The 19,048-nt window shown below is 37.6% G+C and overlaps 1 protein-coding gene across 6 annotated transcripts in view; it reads left to right on the forward strand.

Annotated features, from left to right (window-relative positions):
- EXOC4 (exocyst complex component 4) overlaps positions 1-19,048 on the forward strand; it is a 738,285-nt gene that overhangs the window by 71,548 nt on the left and 647,689 nt on the right. For all 6 annotated transcript variants that reach the window (XR_011438236.1, XM_023640178.2, XM_005609413.4 and 3 more), the window contains exon 6: positions 8,414-8,657. Coding sequence is in view for 5 of the 6 variants with exons in the window: in XM_023640178.2 (XP_023495946.2) it covers positions 8,414-8,657 (244 nt within the window). In the remaining variant the exon portion in view is untranslated. The remainder of the gene's footprint in view (positions 1-8,413; positions 8,658-19,048) is intronic.

Raw genomic sequence — 19,048 nt, forward strand, 5'->3', positions numbered from 1 at the left:
GTTATTTTTGAAAACTGCAGATGAGAAGGAGGCTCTGAGGACTGGAATTTGCTTGCTCTTTGATGAGAGACATTTGCATTTGTGAAGGAAGTCTCCATCTGTTGGGGGTGTCTCCCTCTCTGCACCAGGAGGAAGGTGGGATGGCCTTATGTCTGGAAACTCTTAATGGGGAAGGCAAGGAATTAAGTTGTTTACTGTCTGGCAACCTCATGTAACTGACCCCCCCCCCCCCCCCCAAGATCCTCCTTTGTCTTTAGCTGAAGATAATATTTAAGTGGTGGCTTCTGTCATTTACTTAATCCAGTTTGATTCTTATCTAAAAGTTATAGGACCACCCAATAACCAGACCCTACTGGCACTGATACCATTTTAACAACTCTTTTTACATATTCTTTCCTTTGTCTTGTAAAGAGATAACTCACATACCTATGCCTTAAATTTAGCCTTACTCTCCACCCATGTTTGCAGCAGCAGCGGTGGCAGCAGCAGCAGCAGCAGCTCTGACTGCCCATGGGTCCTGTCCCCATGTGGCAGCAGCAGCGGTGGCAGCAGCAGCTCCTCCTACCCGTGGGTCCTGCCCCCACGCAGCAGCTCTGACTGTCCATGGGTCCTTTCCCCATGCCAGCAGCGGCAGCAGCAGCACCAGCTCTGACTGCCCATGGGTCCTCTCCCCATGCTATTCCACATTATTCTCTAAATAAAAGAACACTACTGCCAGACCTGGAGAGTCCAAGACATCTTTCTTTCGATGACTCGGCTCACCGACCCTGCATCAAAAATAGTCAAAATCTGAATTTACTTAGGCTGCTTCTTTTCTTCCCTAATTCACTCAGAATGGTTATGTTATTTATTTCCAGCACAGTTAGATTCATTTTTTTACTATTTGTATTTCATTTGGGTTCCACTAACATCCTGGTTGATTTCAACTTATTTATTTATTTTTGGTGATATATGAAACATTATGACGTTCTAAATGTCAGACATATAAACAGATATGCAGACATGTCACCTCCCATTCCCATCCCATCTCTTTTATCTCATTCCCAGTCTCCCATTCGTTCTGTCCTGTTTCCACTCATCTCATATAGTTCATCAATGTCATTAGTTTCTGGTTTATCCTTCCTGTATTTCTTTTTTTGCACGAACAAGCAGATATATGTATCTTTTGTTATACCTTTCTTCCGTGAAGGAAAGGATCCTATAGATATCTAGTCTCATATACTTTGCTGTTTTTACTTTATAATATATCCTGGAAATTACTCCATATTAGTTTATAGAGACTTTGCTTTTTTAATTTTTTTACATTTGCATAGTACACCATTGTGTCAATTTACCATGGTTCAGTCATTCTCTTATCTATGGATGTATAGGTTATTTTCAATATTTTGCCATTACAAGCAATGGTGAAAGGAATAACTTTGTGCATATGTCTTTTGTGTGTTTCATGAAAATTCTGATGCCAGTCTAATTTTCTTTTTCCCTTGTAAGTTCCCTGATCCTGTAGTCCTTGAAGGTTTTTTTAATCTTAGGAATTTACTAGTTACAGTAGGATATGTCTTGGAGTTGATTTTCTTGGGTTTATTTTCCCAGATAGCCAATGGGCTCTTTCATTTTATACATTCAAGATATATTTTTAATTTCTAGTAAATTTTCTTGGTTTACAATTTTAAGTATTACATCTGTTCTACTGTTTGTTTTTCTTCTTTATTACTTTGATAAAATATTATTTTTCCTTTCCTGTCTTCCATTTCCACTACCTTCTCTTTGGTCTTTTTGTTTCCTTATCTCTCTTTTATCCTCTTTTTTGGTTCCCTGCATTTTCTCATTACCCTTTTTAAAATATTCGTTTGAATCTATTCTTTCTTGGGTATTTTATAATTTATTCTTCATGTATGAGGTAATTTTGTCTTTTTCTTTCATATCATACCTGGGTTTAGTAAATTTTCTTCTCAACCTTCTTTTTGATTGTCTATATCTATTCTTAGATTTTGGATTTTTGACTCAAAGTGGCTTTTCATAGCCTCAGCTTCTTGTTTGAGTATATTAATTTCATCTGGAGTGTTGTCTTCTAGTTTTCTGGTGCTTCATGGTTGTTTTATTGTAGGAAATTTTCCTCCCTTGATGTGTGTTGCATTTTTTTGGTCATACACCTGTTCATCGTTTTTTGTGTTCATTTTTATGGTATTGGGGTGATTTACAGAATTCCTAGCTCATTGGCTCCCTCTTCTGTCTGTATAGCAAAATCCAGATACTTTAGTGGATTTTTTGTTTGCTTTGGTGGTTGGGAAGGTTGTTTGTTCTCTGAATGTTAACTCTTGTAGGATCCTGAATTTTCCCTTTTTGCTTCTTTCTTCCTTCATCATCCAAAAGCCAAAGAGCCTTTCTCCCTTTCTTTTTATCTTATTTCTTCCCCAGAAGCTATGTGTGTCAAACACTGCTTGTTGAAATTGTGTCTGCTTTTAATTCCCTTCCTTGTAGTCCATGTTCTGATCTGCTTCCATACTCTCTTAGTATTTTGAAACTTAGGGTGAATCTTTCCAATGATGATTTTAGATCAGTCTTAGGTTCATCACTAACTCCCTTCTTGTCTCTTCATTGTAGTTTTTCACAATCTGCCTTTGTTTACAACAAAGCCTTATGGCAGAGCAGAGGTGGAGCGGGAAGATGAGAGATCACTTTCTGGGACTGGTGTTTTTTTCTTATTTTTATTTACAGTTGTTTTGAATTTTGAGCAATTTCTGTCTTTAAGTTGTTCTGAGGGCATAATTTTTGTTTCTTCTTCTTCTTGTTCTATGTTGTTTTTGGAGGAAATGTTGGGAAATGGGAATCTAAGCTACCATTATCTTGAGCAACCCAGGAGTTCATAAAACTAGAAGTTTTTTTTTTGGAGGAAGATTTTCCCTGAGCTAACATCTGCTGCCAATACCCCTCTTTTTGTTGAGGAAGACTGGCCCTGAGCTAACATCCGTGCCCATCTTCCTCTACTTTATATGTGGGATGCCTACCACGGCATGGCTCGCCAAGTGGTGCCACTTTCGCACCTGTGATCCAAACTGGCGAACCCCAGGCCACCAAAGTGGAACGTATGAACTTAACTCCTGCGCCACTGGGCTGGCCCCCAAACTAGAAGTTTTAAAAGTACATTTTTTGACTTTTTTGGGGTTTGATTTTGTGTTTTGATGTCACATTATCTCATTTAATATGTCTAATTCTGTAGATAATGTTATCTACACTTTACAGATGAAGAAATTGACGTCCAGAGAGATGCAGTGACTCGAGAGAGATCACACAGCTAGAAAGTGGTAAAGATGATAATTAAATCTAAAGTTGTATGATGCTAAGCTCTTGTACTTTCTACATCATGCTATCTCCCTGGGCAATTGAACTTACAAAAATATTAACAAAGGACGCAACCTAATACATTTTAGTGGCTATTAGTACAAACTATCAATTTATTCATCTGGTCCTTGTCTCTTATCCTGTATCCTTGTTATATTTTTATTTTTACCTTTATTTTTATTTTTTGAGGAAGATTAGCACTGAGCTAACATCTGCTGCCAATCCTCCTCTTTTTACTGAGGAAGATTGGCCCTGAGCTAACATCTGTGCCCATCTTCCTCTATTTTATATGTGGGACACCTGCCACAGAATAGCTTGATAAGTGGTACATAGGTCCGTGCCCAGGATCTGAACCAGCGAACCCTGGGCTACGGAAGTGGAAGGTGCATATTTAACTGCTGTGTCACCAGGCCAGCCCCCCTGTTATATTTTTAGTAGTCTCTTCTCCCTTGGCTACTACTTCTTGACCTTCAAAGGTACATCCTTCTTGCTCTAAATGAGATAAGGCAAGTTAGGTTCTGTCCCAAGGAAAACTGATTCAACAGGGTTAATTTTGTTTGTTTTTATCTTAATAGAGTCTTCTGCTCTACCCTCCCCACAAGCAAACATACTATCATTTCCCCCTTAGCCCACTTTCACTTATGGAAGGACCACTGCCCATTCATTGTGCTGTCAAAACTTACTGTAATGTGGGGTTTATCTCTACCTCTTAGTTGAAGCTAATCCTGTGCTGAGGCTGCAAAACTCCTAGCTTCGTGTCTATGATAGCCCCAAGTAGCAGCTGGCAATAGCTTTTGGCAGCCTCTTTTCAGGAGTGGGGTGTTCCATTGTCTGCAGTTTTCTTTACGGTAATTTAATCTACACCTTAGGGGTGCTTAGTTAACATTTTTGAAGTACCTTAATCAGGAATCCACACTCCAGGGGTAGTTAGTTAACATTTGAAAGACCCTAATCAAGATTCAGTACTCCAGAGGCAACCAGTGCATCTGATATTGCTCTCTCAATTTGCACCAGTGGGTGCGTTAATTAGAATAAAAGGTGTTAGAAGTAATTGTTCACTGGTGAAATGAATGGTATTTAAGGTATATAGTTGACCAAGTCCCTCCACTGGGGCATGAATAGAGGGGAAGGATTTGGAGTGGTCGGCAGCCTACTAGCCTAGGTCTGGAGTTTGATTGATTCTGTGTTTGCAGCCCTCGATAGAGGGTTTTGTCCGCTCCCTGGCCAGTGGAGCGTGTGAAGTCTCTGTAGCCCTACATGGGCCAAATCCTGCCTGCCTTTATCTGCTTCTCCACCCGGAGCTCATTGGACGCACAGTCTGGTTCTGCTCACTGTTTGCATTTCTTGTCCACAGACACGTTACTCTCAATTTTGAGCCAGACTATTTTTAATTTCTTAATTTATATTTTATGTATAATTATGTTTTGACCAGATTGAATGTCTCAAGTATGAATTTACAAGAAGCACAAGAATTATTATTTTTTTCTTTTTTGAGGAAGATTAACCCTGAGCTAACTACTGCCAATCCTCCTCTTTTTGCTGAGGAAGACTGGCCCTGAGCTAACATCTGTACCCATCTTCCTCTGCTTTATATGTGGGACGCCTACCACAGCATGGCTGTTGCCAAGCAGTGCCCAAAGTGTCTTAGTTAAACCTTCCTTCCACGATTTCATGCTTAGCCTCAACCACAGGCATGATTTATATCCACTTAGGCATAGATACTTATATATCCCATTATATAGGTATATATGTTTATATCTGTTTATGTATTTATCTATCAATAGCAAGGTGTGTGTATGTGTATGTGTGTAATAAGAAACAATTAGGACCGATTAGGACCGATTAGGACCAATAGACCAATAGAATAGGACCAATAGGATTTTAGTAGAAATAATTGGTTAAAGGACACAAAAGTCCCTAATATTTAGCACTATACTATCAGTGAGAGTCTTCAACACCAGCATCAAGATATCCTCACGTGTTGGGACTGGCATAGTGGAGTAGTGGTTGAGTTCACGTGCTTTGCTTCAGTGGTCCAGGGTTTGGATCCTGGCCCCGGACCTACGCACTGCTCATCAAGCTGTACTGTGGCAACGTCCCACATACAAAATAGAGGAAGATTGGCACAGATGTTAGCTTGGTGACAATCTTCCTGAAGCAAAAAGAGGAGGACTGGCAATAGATGTTAGCTCAGGGCCAATCTTCCTCACCAAAAAATAAAAAAATAAAAAAAGAGACCCTTGCTTGATAAGATCCTCAGAACAAAAGATCAAAGATAGGGGGATTGGGGAAGGGAGTAAAATATTTCTAATTTTAAAGTGTTCTGGAACCTACACATTGAGTATATATTATAGCAATATAGATACAGGGGAATGATTAGGGGTGTAGTAGTTTGGAAATATGTACGTTTTGTTCTAATTGTGGTATGAGGCCTTACTAAATTTCACCTGAATTATTTTTGTATAAGGCTTTTTCCATAAAGCACCAATAATTCAATCTGACCTCACAGGGTTTTTGTGATTATTAGACTAGTCTTCGTGGTTGATTCTATTATTCTTTTAAATTGCCTTTTAATTTTCGGCTGATGTAAGTGAAATAGATAATATAAATTAATTAATATTAGATCTATTCAGTGTTTATGCTCTAGGAGATTTCAGGAGACAAACAGAAAGATAAGGTTGTAAACAAATGTGTCATTGGGGGCTGTGGCATTTTATTATTCATACCTTGCCTATTTGTTATTTTTCAATAGGCTATCTATCATATTAGTGCAGATGTAAGTAGCCATATGCCACATAATCTAGGGACTTATTGATTTAAACTGCGTTTCTCTCATCACCAATCACTCTTGTGGCAGGTGGCTGCCATGTTCAGGTGGCCCCTTGCTTGTGTCTTGTTTGTGACTCAAGATCCTTTTGTCCCAGCTAAATTTCTCTTACTTCTTTTCCTGCCTGAAGCTCTGCTTTTAGTTTTGCTTCATTTTCCCTCTCTAACGTGATGAATTTCCTCGGCTCCGTGGCTCTTAAGTACTTTTCTCTTCTTGCTGTTGAGCTTGGTTTTGCAGAATGTAGTAATTCTGTGGCCTGAGGCGTTTAGCTCGTTTCATTTATAAAACAAAACAAGTAACTCAAACGTCTATTCTTGGAATGTCACATTTGGAAATATTGGTGACTTTTTTTGATTTGCTTTCAGAATTGTCATGTCGTCTTTCGAGGTTTAAGGCTTCTTGGTTCTACTCTCAGTTTATTAGTATTAAACTTTTAAAAATTAAATACCATATCATCAAATGCCCTCTACATTGCAAAGAAAGCCATATGGATTTGGTCATTGTTTGTGTGCTTCTCTCTCCTCATGGGTTTCAGGGGTCTAAGTAAGAACAGCATCATGGATAAATATGTAGAGGACTTATTCACTTAAGAATGAGCTTGTGTAAGTAATTATATCATGTGTTATTGAATGCCGTTGGTTCATATTTAAGTGCATTTTATGAATTGGGAGCAAAACAAAGGGATTGAGGAAAATAGCCTACATGTCAGCTGAAGAGCGGTTTTAGACTTCTACTTTATGCGGTAGTTACAAAGACTTGCTCCATATACTGGGATATTTTCATTTTTCCCTAAGTAAATAGATTTGAGTACCTTCTCATGGTGCTGAGCAACTTAGAGTAGGCTTATAGTATAGTTGAGCTTATAGATTTAGTTGAATCTACTTAAGAAGAATGCATACATTCTTTCAGGATATCACATATTTAAAAAATCTTCCAGTTGTTTTGAGGAGTGGAGAAGAGGGGAGGATGGGAAAAACTTTAACTATTAGGGTTTGCCTTTAGACTCACTTTTGCTTTGGTTGATCATAACCTAGCATTAGGCCAGAGGTTTTTAACCTGTGGTTCTTTTGGTGGTTTGAAAACCCTGAAGTTATGTAAGAAATTTTCATACACGTGCATTAGTTTGAGGGAAAGGCCTATGGTTTTCAGTAGATAATGGAAGTCCCAGACTCCAGTCCCGTCTTCTCTCCACAAGGATTAAGAACCACTATTCTAGGCTATTTTTTTCCATCCTAAGACCAGATAATTTGAGAGTGTGTGTGTGTGTGTGTGTATGAGGAAGATTTGCCCTCAGCTAACTAACATCTGTTGCCAATCCTCCTCTTTTTTCACTTGAGGAAGATTAGTCCTGAGCTAGCATCTGTGCCAGTCTTCCTCTATGTTTTGTATGTAAGATGTCTCCACAGCATGGCTGATGAGCAGAGTAGGTCCACACCTGGGGTCCAAACCTGCAAACCTGGGCCACCGAGGTGGAGCTTTAACCACTCGGCCATGGGGCAGCCCCTCAAAACCAGATGATTTGGATGAAAACTGTAGTCTAAAGGTCTACAGAGGCATTTGACATAAAATTACTTCTCAGAAAACTTCCATGGATTAGCAAGACTTGTCTTCAGTAGATACTGATGTTATGGTAGACATATGTTTAATGAAAACTATGAGGTTATTGTTTCGTATTTATGAAATACCCTTCATTACTCTTTTCCTCGAAGTCTTGTCTCTCTTGTGCATACTGTTTTTCCCTTATTTCTCTTCGTTTCTTTTATCATTTGTTGTAATTTTAACTTATTTACCTTTTCTTTTCTATATGTATTTATAATATCTTTTTATCAAACTACTTATTTCTTCTAACTGATAAATAGGAATTTGAGACTACAGTCTGGCTCTTTAGAATTCTCCTGCAGCACCGAGTATGGCATTTTATAAACAGTGAATGCTTAATAAATGTCACAAACCGGCTGACTCATCGTAGAAGTGGTAGTCTATGGAAAACTTTCCTTGGAGATTTGCTTACTTCTTTTTAATTGCTATTACCTCTTATTACTAACTGATGGGTGTGATTTGAGGAATGTAACTGTTATTTTGTGATTCTTAGATAGTATCTATGTAAATATAATTTAATTACAAGTTTAATTGAAAAATGTCTGATTCCTTTAAGAAAGCAATCAAAGCAGTGATCCCATTTATTAGACCCATTCTGTCTTTGAATTTGTAATGAAATCCATGTCTATTTATTTATTTTTTTTACAGTGAAGGAGATGAACCTGCAGGACATCAAGGAGGATTTGGAATTGGATCCGGAGGAGAACAGCACCCTTTTTATGGGCATCCTCATTAAGGGGCTGGCCAAACTGAAGAAGATCCCAGAGACAGTGAAGGCAATCAAAGAACGCTTGGAGCAGGAGCTGAAGCAAATTGTAAAGAGGTCTACAACCCAGGTGGCCGACAGTAGCTATCAGAGGGGAGAGAACCTCACTGCGGAGAACCAGCCTAGGTAGATGGGGTGCAGTTTGCGTTTTTGATAACTCTATTTATTGTACATTTTCTAGGGCGAGGAGTAAGAAAATACTATCTTCTGTTGGTGTTATTCCTTCAACTCTGGATACGATACAAACTCAGATGGGGGAAAACAGCTTGAATAAACATAATTCAGCTGGTTTTTGAGGTTGTTGAGAAGTTTTAAAGCATGTTGTCCATACTCAAATGAAAGAATGTAGCAATTATTGAATATTTGCTAAGTACTAAGCAATATTCAAGGAACTTGATGTATAGATTTCATTTAATATTCCCTACAACTTTATGAGCTGCTTATTAGCATCCACATTTAACAGTTAGGGAAACTGGGGTTCAGAGAATAAGTAATTAGCTCAGAGTCACAGAACAAGTGGCTGGTCTTGGAGTTGAAAACAAATCCATGGTCTTTCCTTGGTCCCGGGCTTTCTTCTTTAATGTGTGGACCTATTTTCCAGTAGGCAAATCAGTCTCAGGAGTTCCTGTGTCTCCTTAAAACAACTAATAGGGTTTGGATTTTGTAATTCTTGTTTCATAAGCGGAAAACTGAAATTGTACTCAGATCCTAACTCTATATTGACTGTCGTACACTGGGAGATCATGTTTGCCAAACCAGAGTTTAGGGCATAATAGACTAATGTCATCTGATGGTGGGTCAAGATAGTTGAAATTGAGACTTTCCTAGAATATCCAAGATTCGCTATACATGGGTCTCTCTTCCCTCTTCCCCCTTCTGTGCTTCTACTCCCCAACCCTTCATGTATACCAGATGTGGACAAGGCAGGAATTTGGCATTGGGGGAAAAAGGCCAACGGGAAGTACAATTTCATATGAGAGCAGAGGGCAAAGTAAAGTGTCTTCTCAATTGCTCAAATAATGTGAGCTCTTGGGAGGTGATAGACATTGTGTAGGAGGGATCATAATCTTGTTATGTTGTTCAGGAAATTTTACTCTTTGTACTTAGGGCTTTAAATTTTTTTTAAAAAGAAGATAAATTTAAGGAGAAATAATAGCAGCTTATGTAGTATAGAATTCCCAGACTTCCTTTAAATTTTTTGGAAAAGTTAATGTACTCTATTTACATTTTCTATATTCTTTTGTATACCTAAATAACATTGGTATTAACTATACTTTAAAACTCTTCAAAAACTAATTCCCTTGTAAACTTCATTCAGAAGTATGATTTGTGGAGAAACCATCCTATACCCCTCTTCTGCCACAGAATATTTCACGGCATGTGTTTTGATGAGCACGGGTTTTGGAGTCAAGCAGACCTGCGTTTAAAATGTTAGCTCGGTAATCTGAGGGAAATAATACCTGTTTTACAGGGTTGCTTGCTTTGGATGAGGTTATATGGTTAGCAGTTAGTGGAGCAGCGCCAGTAAGTACGATTACATGCACACGTATGTATGTAAATACACACATTTATTTATTCTTGGTTCTTTCCTCAACTTCCATGTTCTTTCATCACTCACATTGTGATGGAGGGAAGCTGGAAATGGTTCTAAATTGAACTTTTCTTTTCGTCTTTCTTTGCCTGGTGCCTGGATTTCCGTGAAGACCTTTTGCCTCTTTACTAATGAACACTCCGAAATTCTGGTTTGCTATTTGCCCTCTTGCTGCAAGTCCCTAGATGAATACACTGAACTTTCATAGGGAAATAACACGAGTATAGTATATATTGGAAATAAAACGAAAGGGCACGGATCAATAACTTTTCTGCAGATCTCATTACAGTACCCTTAAAAGCACTGTGTCTTTCATAGGATTTTGACCTCTTCCTCTCCATTCCCGAAGCCCCTTCCAGAATTCAGGAGTGGATATTATAGCACTGGAACTGGAAATTCAGCATACTGCCCCAGGAAATAATAAATGTTTCTCTATGAGGAATGAGTCAGCAGGAGGGCTTTTTTTCCCTATTTGTTTCATTTTTTATCAGCATTTTAAAGGCTTTTGTAGGCAAGATATATTGGACACTAGCAAGTGAACAATCTGTTTGTCTTGGTTTCATGTCTATAACATGATCCCATTTTATAAAATGTACAAATCTGAAATTTTAGGCCAAAACTCTCTATTATGAGATAAAATAGTGCAGAGAAAGTAAATATTTGGGGTGCATCACTCTTTTTGAAAGTCAAAGATTAAATTATTGGACTGGGTTTCCAAATGACTGGTAATTTTGAGGTCGTCTGTGGTGGCTGTGTGCTATCAAATGCTTTAAAACTCTGCAAGAATTAATGCCCTTGGAAATTTCATTCAAAAGTGATTGGCATTGTTGCTTCTAGAAGTTTAGAATTTTAGAAAGAGTATTGTCAGGTTACCCCTCGAAGCTTGCATGGTGCTTTGTGCTCATCGAACTGTACTGGGAAGGTGTTAGAAGCATTTATTTTGGAGAGAAGTCACAATACTTTGCATTATTATTATTATTTGCCATTCAAGGAATCTTACACTAAAGGTATAAGAATCTGTTTTTTCAAAAGAAAGTTGGAGCCTAGGCAAAAAGAACCATGAATCCTCCTTCCCCAACAGGCATTTTCTCTCCCTCACCCCCCAGTGAAATAACCTATTCTAAATCATAGGCATATAAATGCTTCTCTGAGGCAAGATACCAGTGCTGTAACTTTCCCTAAAAGTTTCATTGTTCAATGTCATTTTATTAAATATGTTCTAGTTGTGATGCATTGCAGACCTGTTTTCATTTGTCTTTATGTAAAGAGAATTAATGTTGTGTGCTATTTTTCTAGAAAAGTGGAAGGAACTAGGCTAGTGAGTTCTGTCTTGCTTTTGCTTCCTATGGAGCCAGAATACTTTCACAGCCAGTTTTTAAAAATCACTTTGGTGACCCACCTATTATTTTATTTTATTTTTGACCCCCCCAAAATATTATCTATTTATAGGAGAAATATTTTATCTTTCTGTTCATTCATAATCGATCTAGTGTCTATAAACCTCTGCTTACTGTTAAAGGAAAATATTCAACCACTATTGTTGCCAACTTGATAAACATTAGGGTAACATGTGCTTTGCTAATCTTCCAGAACCACCTGCTACCCATAATTTCCTCAGAAAGGCAGGCTGTGTCTTCAGTTTGAGATGGCTAATGTGGTCTGCAGCCTGTGCAGCTCATAACCAATTTCTTCAACTCCTGCTGCCTAATTATTGATTCTTTCCAAAAATCTAGCTCATGAGCATTTTCATATCATTTTTGTTTCAAAGAAGCTAGAAGTTGTCTAGTATTTAATAAATAAGGAAAACATAAGGAATAGATGGAAGAAATAAAATCTTCTCAAAGGTGTGATACCTTGTCAAGGATATGGAAGAGAGAGGAATGTCGGAAAGAGACTGATTGACATGTGTGTGGCAGCTAACCCCATCTATTTGAAAATGGTCCAGTTTAAACGTGAAGGCAGAAAATTCATTGCAGGGGGAGGTGCTGGAGGCCTGCTCTGCTCGGTAAAACTGTTGGTCTTGACCAGGGCAGAAAGGATTGAAGGAGTTGAAGTCATGGCTGCCAAGGGGACTTTTTTCCCTTTTGGGAGGAGACCACTTTGCAATGTTTCTTGATCTCTGTTATGAATGAAGGAAGATTAAGTGTCTGATATAAAAAGCAGAGAATGTTGCATATTCTGTGTTCATGGTGATATTGAAGAAAGACTCATGGAAAACACAGGAAAGAAATATACTTTAATGCTAAAAGTAGTTGTGTTTGGATAGTAAGGTTGTATGGGTTTTTTTCCCCCTTCGATTTTGCAGCTAAGTTAAAGTGAAAAATAAATTTATTGTTTAAGAATTAATTCAAAGTATTACTCAGGTTATTTTAATCAAAAGAAATCACTAAAATGGAAATGCTTATTGAGGGTATCAGTATGGGAAAACATAATACTTGTTTGCAGACCAACTGGATCACGTCCACGATTACTTTTCATTGTATATGTGTGTCTGTGTGTGTTTGGTCATTTTCTGACTGCTACTAGAATGGAAGCTTCAAGAGAAGAGAGAGCTCGTTTTCCTCGTTCAATACTGTGTCTCCAGAATCTAGCACAGGGCCTCCCTGACCCATAATAAATACTTGTTGAATGAAAGAATGAATTGCACATATTTTGAATATTTGCCATGGGCCAGAAACTGGGCTAAAATGTCAAACAATCAGACATTGTCCCTGTCCTTATGGAGTTTAAAGTCTAGAGGGGAAGAAAAGCATTAATCAGAGAACCCTCAACTAAGTACATTACAAACTGTGTTAAGTGCTATAGAAAAGCAAAGTGTGTCGTGAAAGCATATAGTCATGGGGACCTGATCTGGTCTGTGTAGGTGGGCATTAGAGGGTGTCTTGTGTGTATGTGTGTGTGTTTTAAATAATAAAGTAAGGCAGCTTTTATTGTTATTTTGTACTAGTTGTAGCTATCAAGCTTTGTTCATTTGATAGCACCTACCAGTTGTTTTTCTGGTTTTGCAGCTAGCTTGACATAGGCATATAAGATTGAGAAGGAAAGCAGCTAGATTCTTCGTATGCCATTTTCGAAGTTTTTGGTGACGTCTGTGGTTGATTATATTTTGATACTTATTGCCAAGTGTGCTTTTCTTAGAGATAATACCAAGTTTTCATGTCATCAAAAATCTTTGAGTTCCTCTTTTCCCTTGTCAACAAATTGTGCTGTCCAGTGTTTTAATCTTTGTCATTATCTTATCTTACTTTTCTAACATTTGAATTTTCAATAATGGAATGTTCAAATAATGATTCTTTTTCAGTGACCTATTTTTCTAGGATGTTTGTCTTTTTATTGATTTGCTGAAACTCTTTATACATTAAGAAAATTAGTTCTTTGCAATTCTCCCCCCAGTTTCTTTCTCTTTTGACTTTGTTTCTGATATCTGACCATGTAGACATTTGTTTTTATTTTTCTGAGGCCATATTCATCAATGTTTTCTTTTATAGCTTCTACATTTTGTGTCAAATTTAGTTCTTCCCCACTCTTAGATTATAAATAAAATTTCCCAAACTTTCTTCTAGTATATTCTTAATATTTATGTTTTTGATACATCTGGAATCTGAAGGAGTGGCCACACTACTTATAAACAGATGTAACATTACATTGTATTGTAATGGACTGTATACCCCTTTCATCTCTGCCTCCTGTGTATCTATCATGTTATTGATTGTCAGTGTTAGCTGAATGCTTGCTGAATAATTCTAACACTGAATCATCTACTTTATAGTTGTGGGTTTTTTCAAGGTTGGTATTTGCCTCATTTTCTGAAACTTTATTTTTCTAGTTTCTCAGTCTATGAAGGCTGTAGATTTGTAGAAATACCTTGAATTATTGCTCTAAAAGTTGAAAAAATATACTTAAATTTTTTTTTTAATTCAGAGCCCGGAATTCAGAATGAGGGCCTACTGTTCTAACAGGTCAGTCTTGTAAAGTGGTTTTATCATGAGAAAGTCTAGAGGCTCAGATTAGTTTTGTACTGCAAGTACAGTGTTATGAAAAGGGAAATAAATGAGAGATGTTTCTCATAATTTCTTTAGACCTGTGGCTAGAGTCAGGCATGTGTTTCTTTTTCAAATAAGTAGTATTTCCTTTCATCTCCTCTTTGACTATTAGATACTCTCTCCTAAGTATCTGAAATGTAGGATTTTTGGGGTTTGATCATTTTATTTTACAGAAGAGTCATGTAAGAACAGCTTTGAAGCAAGGTCAAGCATTTGTCCTTGTGGCTTCTTGTAGCCATTCCCAAGCCCTGCAGGTAGCACCTGGCCAAGCTTGGAATCAGGAAGGGCGTCGGTGTAATTTAGATGAGTAGTTAATTCGAATCAAAGCATGTGGGAAGCAAGTAAATTTAACTTCAGTGATTATGATTCCATTTGATTAAACATCTTCTTTTGATTACATGTATCAGTGAGAACATGCTTTAAATACGCCCAACTATTAAACACTGAAGGGTATGAATAGGATGAGCCAGGGACACATAGAAGAAATCCCTCTATTCCTCAATGAGAAAATATCCCCTGCAGCTTTACTGAAATATTTTTAAAACAAATGAAAGGAATTAATTCTTTACATATGGGAGTTACTACACCAACTGTTAACTAAAATATACAATTCATTACCATGGAAAGTAGTACTGGTCCCAAACCTATGTACTTCTAGTAAGACTTAAATAAATTAATTGATGATATCTTCATAACATAGCAGGTGAATTAGTAATGTCAGTAATGTTCATAGTTCTTTTGTAAACATGAAGTTGGACAGCTATCTTTCTGATTGTGTATTGTCCTTGGGTTATAGTCTGTAGAGAAAGGATGCTTGGCTGCATGGGCCAGAGTCTCTAGAGAAAGGATGCTTGGCTGCATGGGCCAGAGGTCTTTCTCAATATCACATTTCTTAAATCTTTGTTTTATATTTTTCAGAGTAAAAAAAAAATCTGCTTTGACTTCTCTTGTATACTAATGCAGATTCAAATTAGAGATTGGACCAGTTAAAGAATTCTGGATAATATCTATTTCATGGGTTATTGATAACATTATTTAGGTGTCAGCCTTCATGTTGCATCAAGGCCACTGCTCTACTGGGCACATAGTGGGAGCTGCCTTAGGCCTTGTCATTTTATGTGCACTTATTGGTGTCATAATAAAAAGGTATTCCACGCTCAAACTAACACTGAATCTTTTTCTTTGCAGAAACACACAAACAAAAACTTGTGTCAAATGAAATTCTTCCCTTGGTGATGTTTAGGAGTGGTGTCAGATATGCTTAAACTACCTTCATGTGTATCTCAGGCTGTATTTCATGTCTTCCGGGCTCCTGTAGCTCCTGGACCATCCTATTATTATGATCTCTCACCAGATTGGACCATGAGTTTGTAAGAAGAAAAAACTTTGTGTTTGCAGCCTGATTTAGGGCTGGGCACATATTAAATGCCCAAGAAGTTTAATGAATGTATAAATTAAAAAAAGATAATTTTTTAATAAAAGGAATTTTTTTTTTTAAATCTCACAGTGGGGCGCTAAGGACCAGCAGCACCAATGTCACTTGAGGGTTAGAAATGCAAATTATCCCTGTGGTGGAGGGATGATTAAATTGGAGTCTCTGGGTGCAGGGCCCACAGGAATCTATGCTTTAGATGATTCTTATGCATGCTGAAGTCTGAGAACACTCTTTGTAACATCACAGACATCACCAAGGTTTGCAGTTTTGTAGCATTTATGCTTTGCAAAGCAGTCTGCCATCTGGTATCTCACCTGAGTGAGGCTCACTGTTGGCGTCATCACAGGTAGGGGCGATATTATTAATCCCAGATTTACCCAGGGAAATGTGAAAGCTGAAGTAATTTGACAGTTCACGAAGTTGGTGGTGGATTTAAGAGTAGAAGTAGTCTCGGGCCGGCCCCGTGGTTGAGTGGTTAAGTTCGTGTGCTCCGCTTCGGCAGCCCAGGGTTTCCCTGGTTTGGATCCTGGGTGTGGACGTGGTGCCGCTCACCGGGCCGTGTTGGGGTGGTGTCCCACATGCCACAACTAGAAGGACCCACAACTAAAATATACAACTATGTACTGGGGGGATTTGGGGAGGAAAAAAAAAAAGTAGAAGTAGTCTCCATCATGTAAGTTTGCTTTCTGCCTTATATAAACATGACTTTCCTGGGCTTGATTTTGTTTTTCCTCAGAAGGGCAGTATTTGTACTGACGTATCCATTCTCCCCCCTATATCCCACACTGTGATCCGTGGCAGGCCTCTCAGAGATAGAAGTGTCATCAGCAGCCACCAAGTAATTGGACCTTAATTAGCTCACCTGACAATCAAACAGATGACTTAAATACCTAAATAATTCCCCTGGAAACCTTGTACATTCTTGTCCTAAGACTGAACAACAACTAAGTACTAAGAATATACACCTAAAATCTTAACTTTTGTTATCTCTGGGAAGTGGATTTATGAATAATTTTTCTAATGTTGTGCTGTGTTAAAATATTATTTTTGGAATGGGGGAAAGGCTTTTTCCTCCCTAGCTTAATTGAGATATAATTAACATATAACATTGTATAAGTTTAAGGTAGATGACATGTTGATTTGGTATACTTATATATTGCAAAATGATTCCCGCCATAGCATTAGCTAACACGTGCCTCACATCACAGAATGACCATTTCTTTTTTGTGGTGAGGACTTTTAAAATGTACTCTCTTAGTAGCTCTCGAGTATATAATACAGTGTTAGTAACTATAATCACCCTACTGTATATTAGCTTCCCAGACCTTATTCATCTTAATGCTAGAAGTTTATACTCTTTGATCACCATCTCCCCATTTCCCCCACCCCCAGCCCCTGGTGACCACCCTTCTAGTCTCTGTTTCATTTTTAGAGTTCAGCTTTTTTAGAGTCCATATGTAAGTGAGAACATACAGTCTTTTTCTTTCTCTGTCTGACTTATTTCACTTAACATGTCCTCAAGGCCATCCATGTTGTCACAAGTGGCAGAATGTCCTTTCTCATGGCTGAATAATATTCCATTGTGTATGCATATATGTGTGTGATATATGTATATACATGTCTATGTATATATGCTTATATCACATTGTCTTTATCCATTCATCCATTTACAGACACTTAGGTTGTTTCCATATCTTAGCTGTTGTGAATAATGCTACAGTGAACATGGGAGTGCAGGTACCTCTTTGAGACCCTCTTTGCATTTCCTTTGGATATGTACTCAGAAGTGGGATTGCTAGATCGTATGGTATTTCCATTTTTAATTTTTTGAGGAACCTCTATACTATTTTTTATAGTGGATGCACCAGTTTATACTCCCACTCAACAGTACACAAGGGTTCCCTTTGCTCCATATCCTTGTCAGCACTTATCTGTTATCTTTTCAGTCATAGCCATTCTAGCAGATATGAGGTGATATCTCATTGTGGTTTTGATTTGGGTTTCCTTGATGATTAGGGATGCTGACACCTTTTTATGTACCTTTTGGCCATTTGTGTGTCTTCTTTGGAAAAATATCTATTCAGTTCCTCTGCCCATTTTTTAATTGGATTGTTTTTGTTGTTGTTGTTGTTATTGTGTGAGTTCTTTATATATTTTGGATATTAACCCAGACAAAGGGATCTTGAACTCTCCTCTCTCTTTAATATGGTACCATTACCTTAACTGGTTCTGTCCATTTTTTACTTTGATCTTGCAGCAGTTCTGTGAGACTCCTAGAACAGGTTTTAATTAATGCTTTTGTTTTACAAATGGAAAACTTGGAGAAATTGAGAGATTTTTTTCATGATTAAAGGGCTAGGAATTATTAATCCTGGGAAAGAATGTGAATCTTTTGTTTATTACAGGTTATTTAATAATAACCTGCACATATAAGGGAAAACAAGCAAACAAAAAAGGGAACCAAAAGAGAAAAGCTATGTCCTCCTGGTAGTAAGACTCTGAAGGAAACAAGTTTCGTTATACTTCACTTTTTGCAAATATTTTCTCACGTTTTGTAGGTTGCCTTTCATTTTGTGGATGATTTCCTTTCCTGTGCAGAAGCTTTTTAATTTGATGTGGTCCTACTTGTTTATTTTTGCTTTTGTTGCCTTTGCTTTTGATGTCCAATCCAAATAAACATTGGCAAGCCCAATGTCAAGGAGCTTACCCCTGTATTTTCTTCTAAGAGTTTTATCGTTTCAGGTCTACATTCAAGTCTTTAATCCATTTTGAGTTGATTTATGTGTATGCTGTAAGATAATGGTCCAGTCTCAATCTTTTGCACATGGCTGTCCAATTTTCCCAATGCGTTTTATTGAAGAGACTATCCTGGGAAAGGCTTATGAAAGAATGATACTAATACTTTCATTAAAACAAAGAGGGCTTGGGCTTATTTTCTAATTTTAGTCTCTAATTTGCCACCCATTAGAATTAGAAGTTCATTCGAGGTCATCTCTCCAGAATTCAGAAACTGAGCATGAGAGGCTGACTTGACAAGTAGGAAAGTGACACAGGAAGGAAATGACTGGAGCCAGGACCCAGTTCAGTATTCTTTTTATTTTTACTGTGTTTCATTCTATATTGCTAATAGTTTTTTTCCTGTTCTTTTCATAGTGCAGATGGAGAATTAGTCAGCACTCCTCAAATAGTAACTTCTTTTTACATGAAGATTGTTATTAATAAGTGGTGAAACTTATCTCTACCCCTTAAAAGCAGGTATTAGATAACCTTGCAGATTAAATGGGATCTATGTCCTGTTGGAAATGAAAAATACTAGCTCAGCCAAGCTTATTAGGAAAATGTGTATGTGAGATATAGGCATATAAAACTAAGACCATTTTGATATGAAATAATTGATGATCAATTTCTTTTAAAACCTAAGCTCAGAGTTCAATATTTTCTTATCTTT

Source organism: Equus caballus, chromosome 4 (assembly GCF_041296265.1).
Source record: "Equus caballus isolate H_3958 breed thoroughbred chromosome 4, TB-T2T, whole genome shotgun sequence".
NCBI lineage: Eukaryota > Metazoa > Chordata > Mammalia > Perissodactyla > Equidae > Equus > Equus caballus.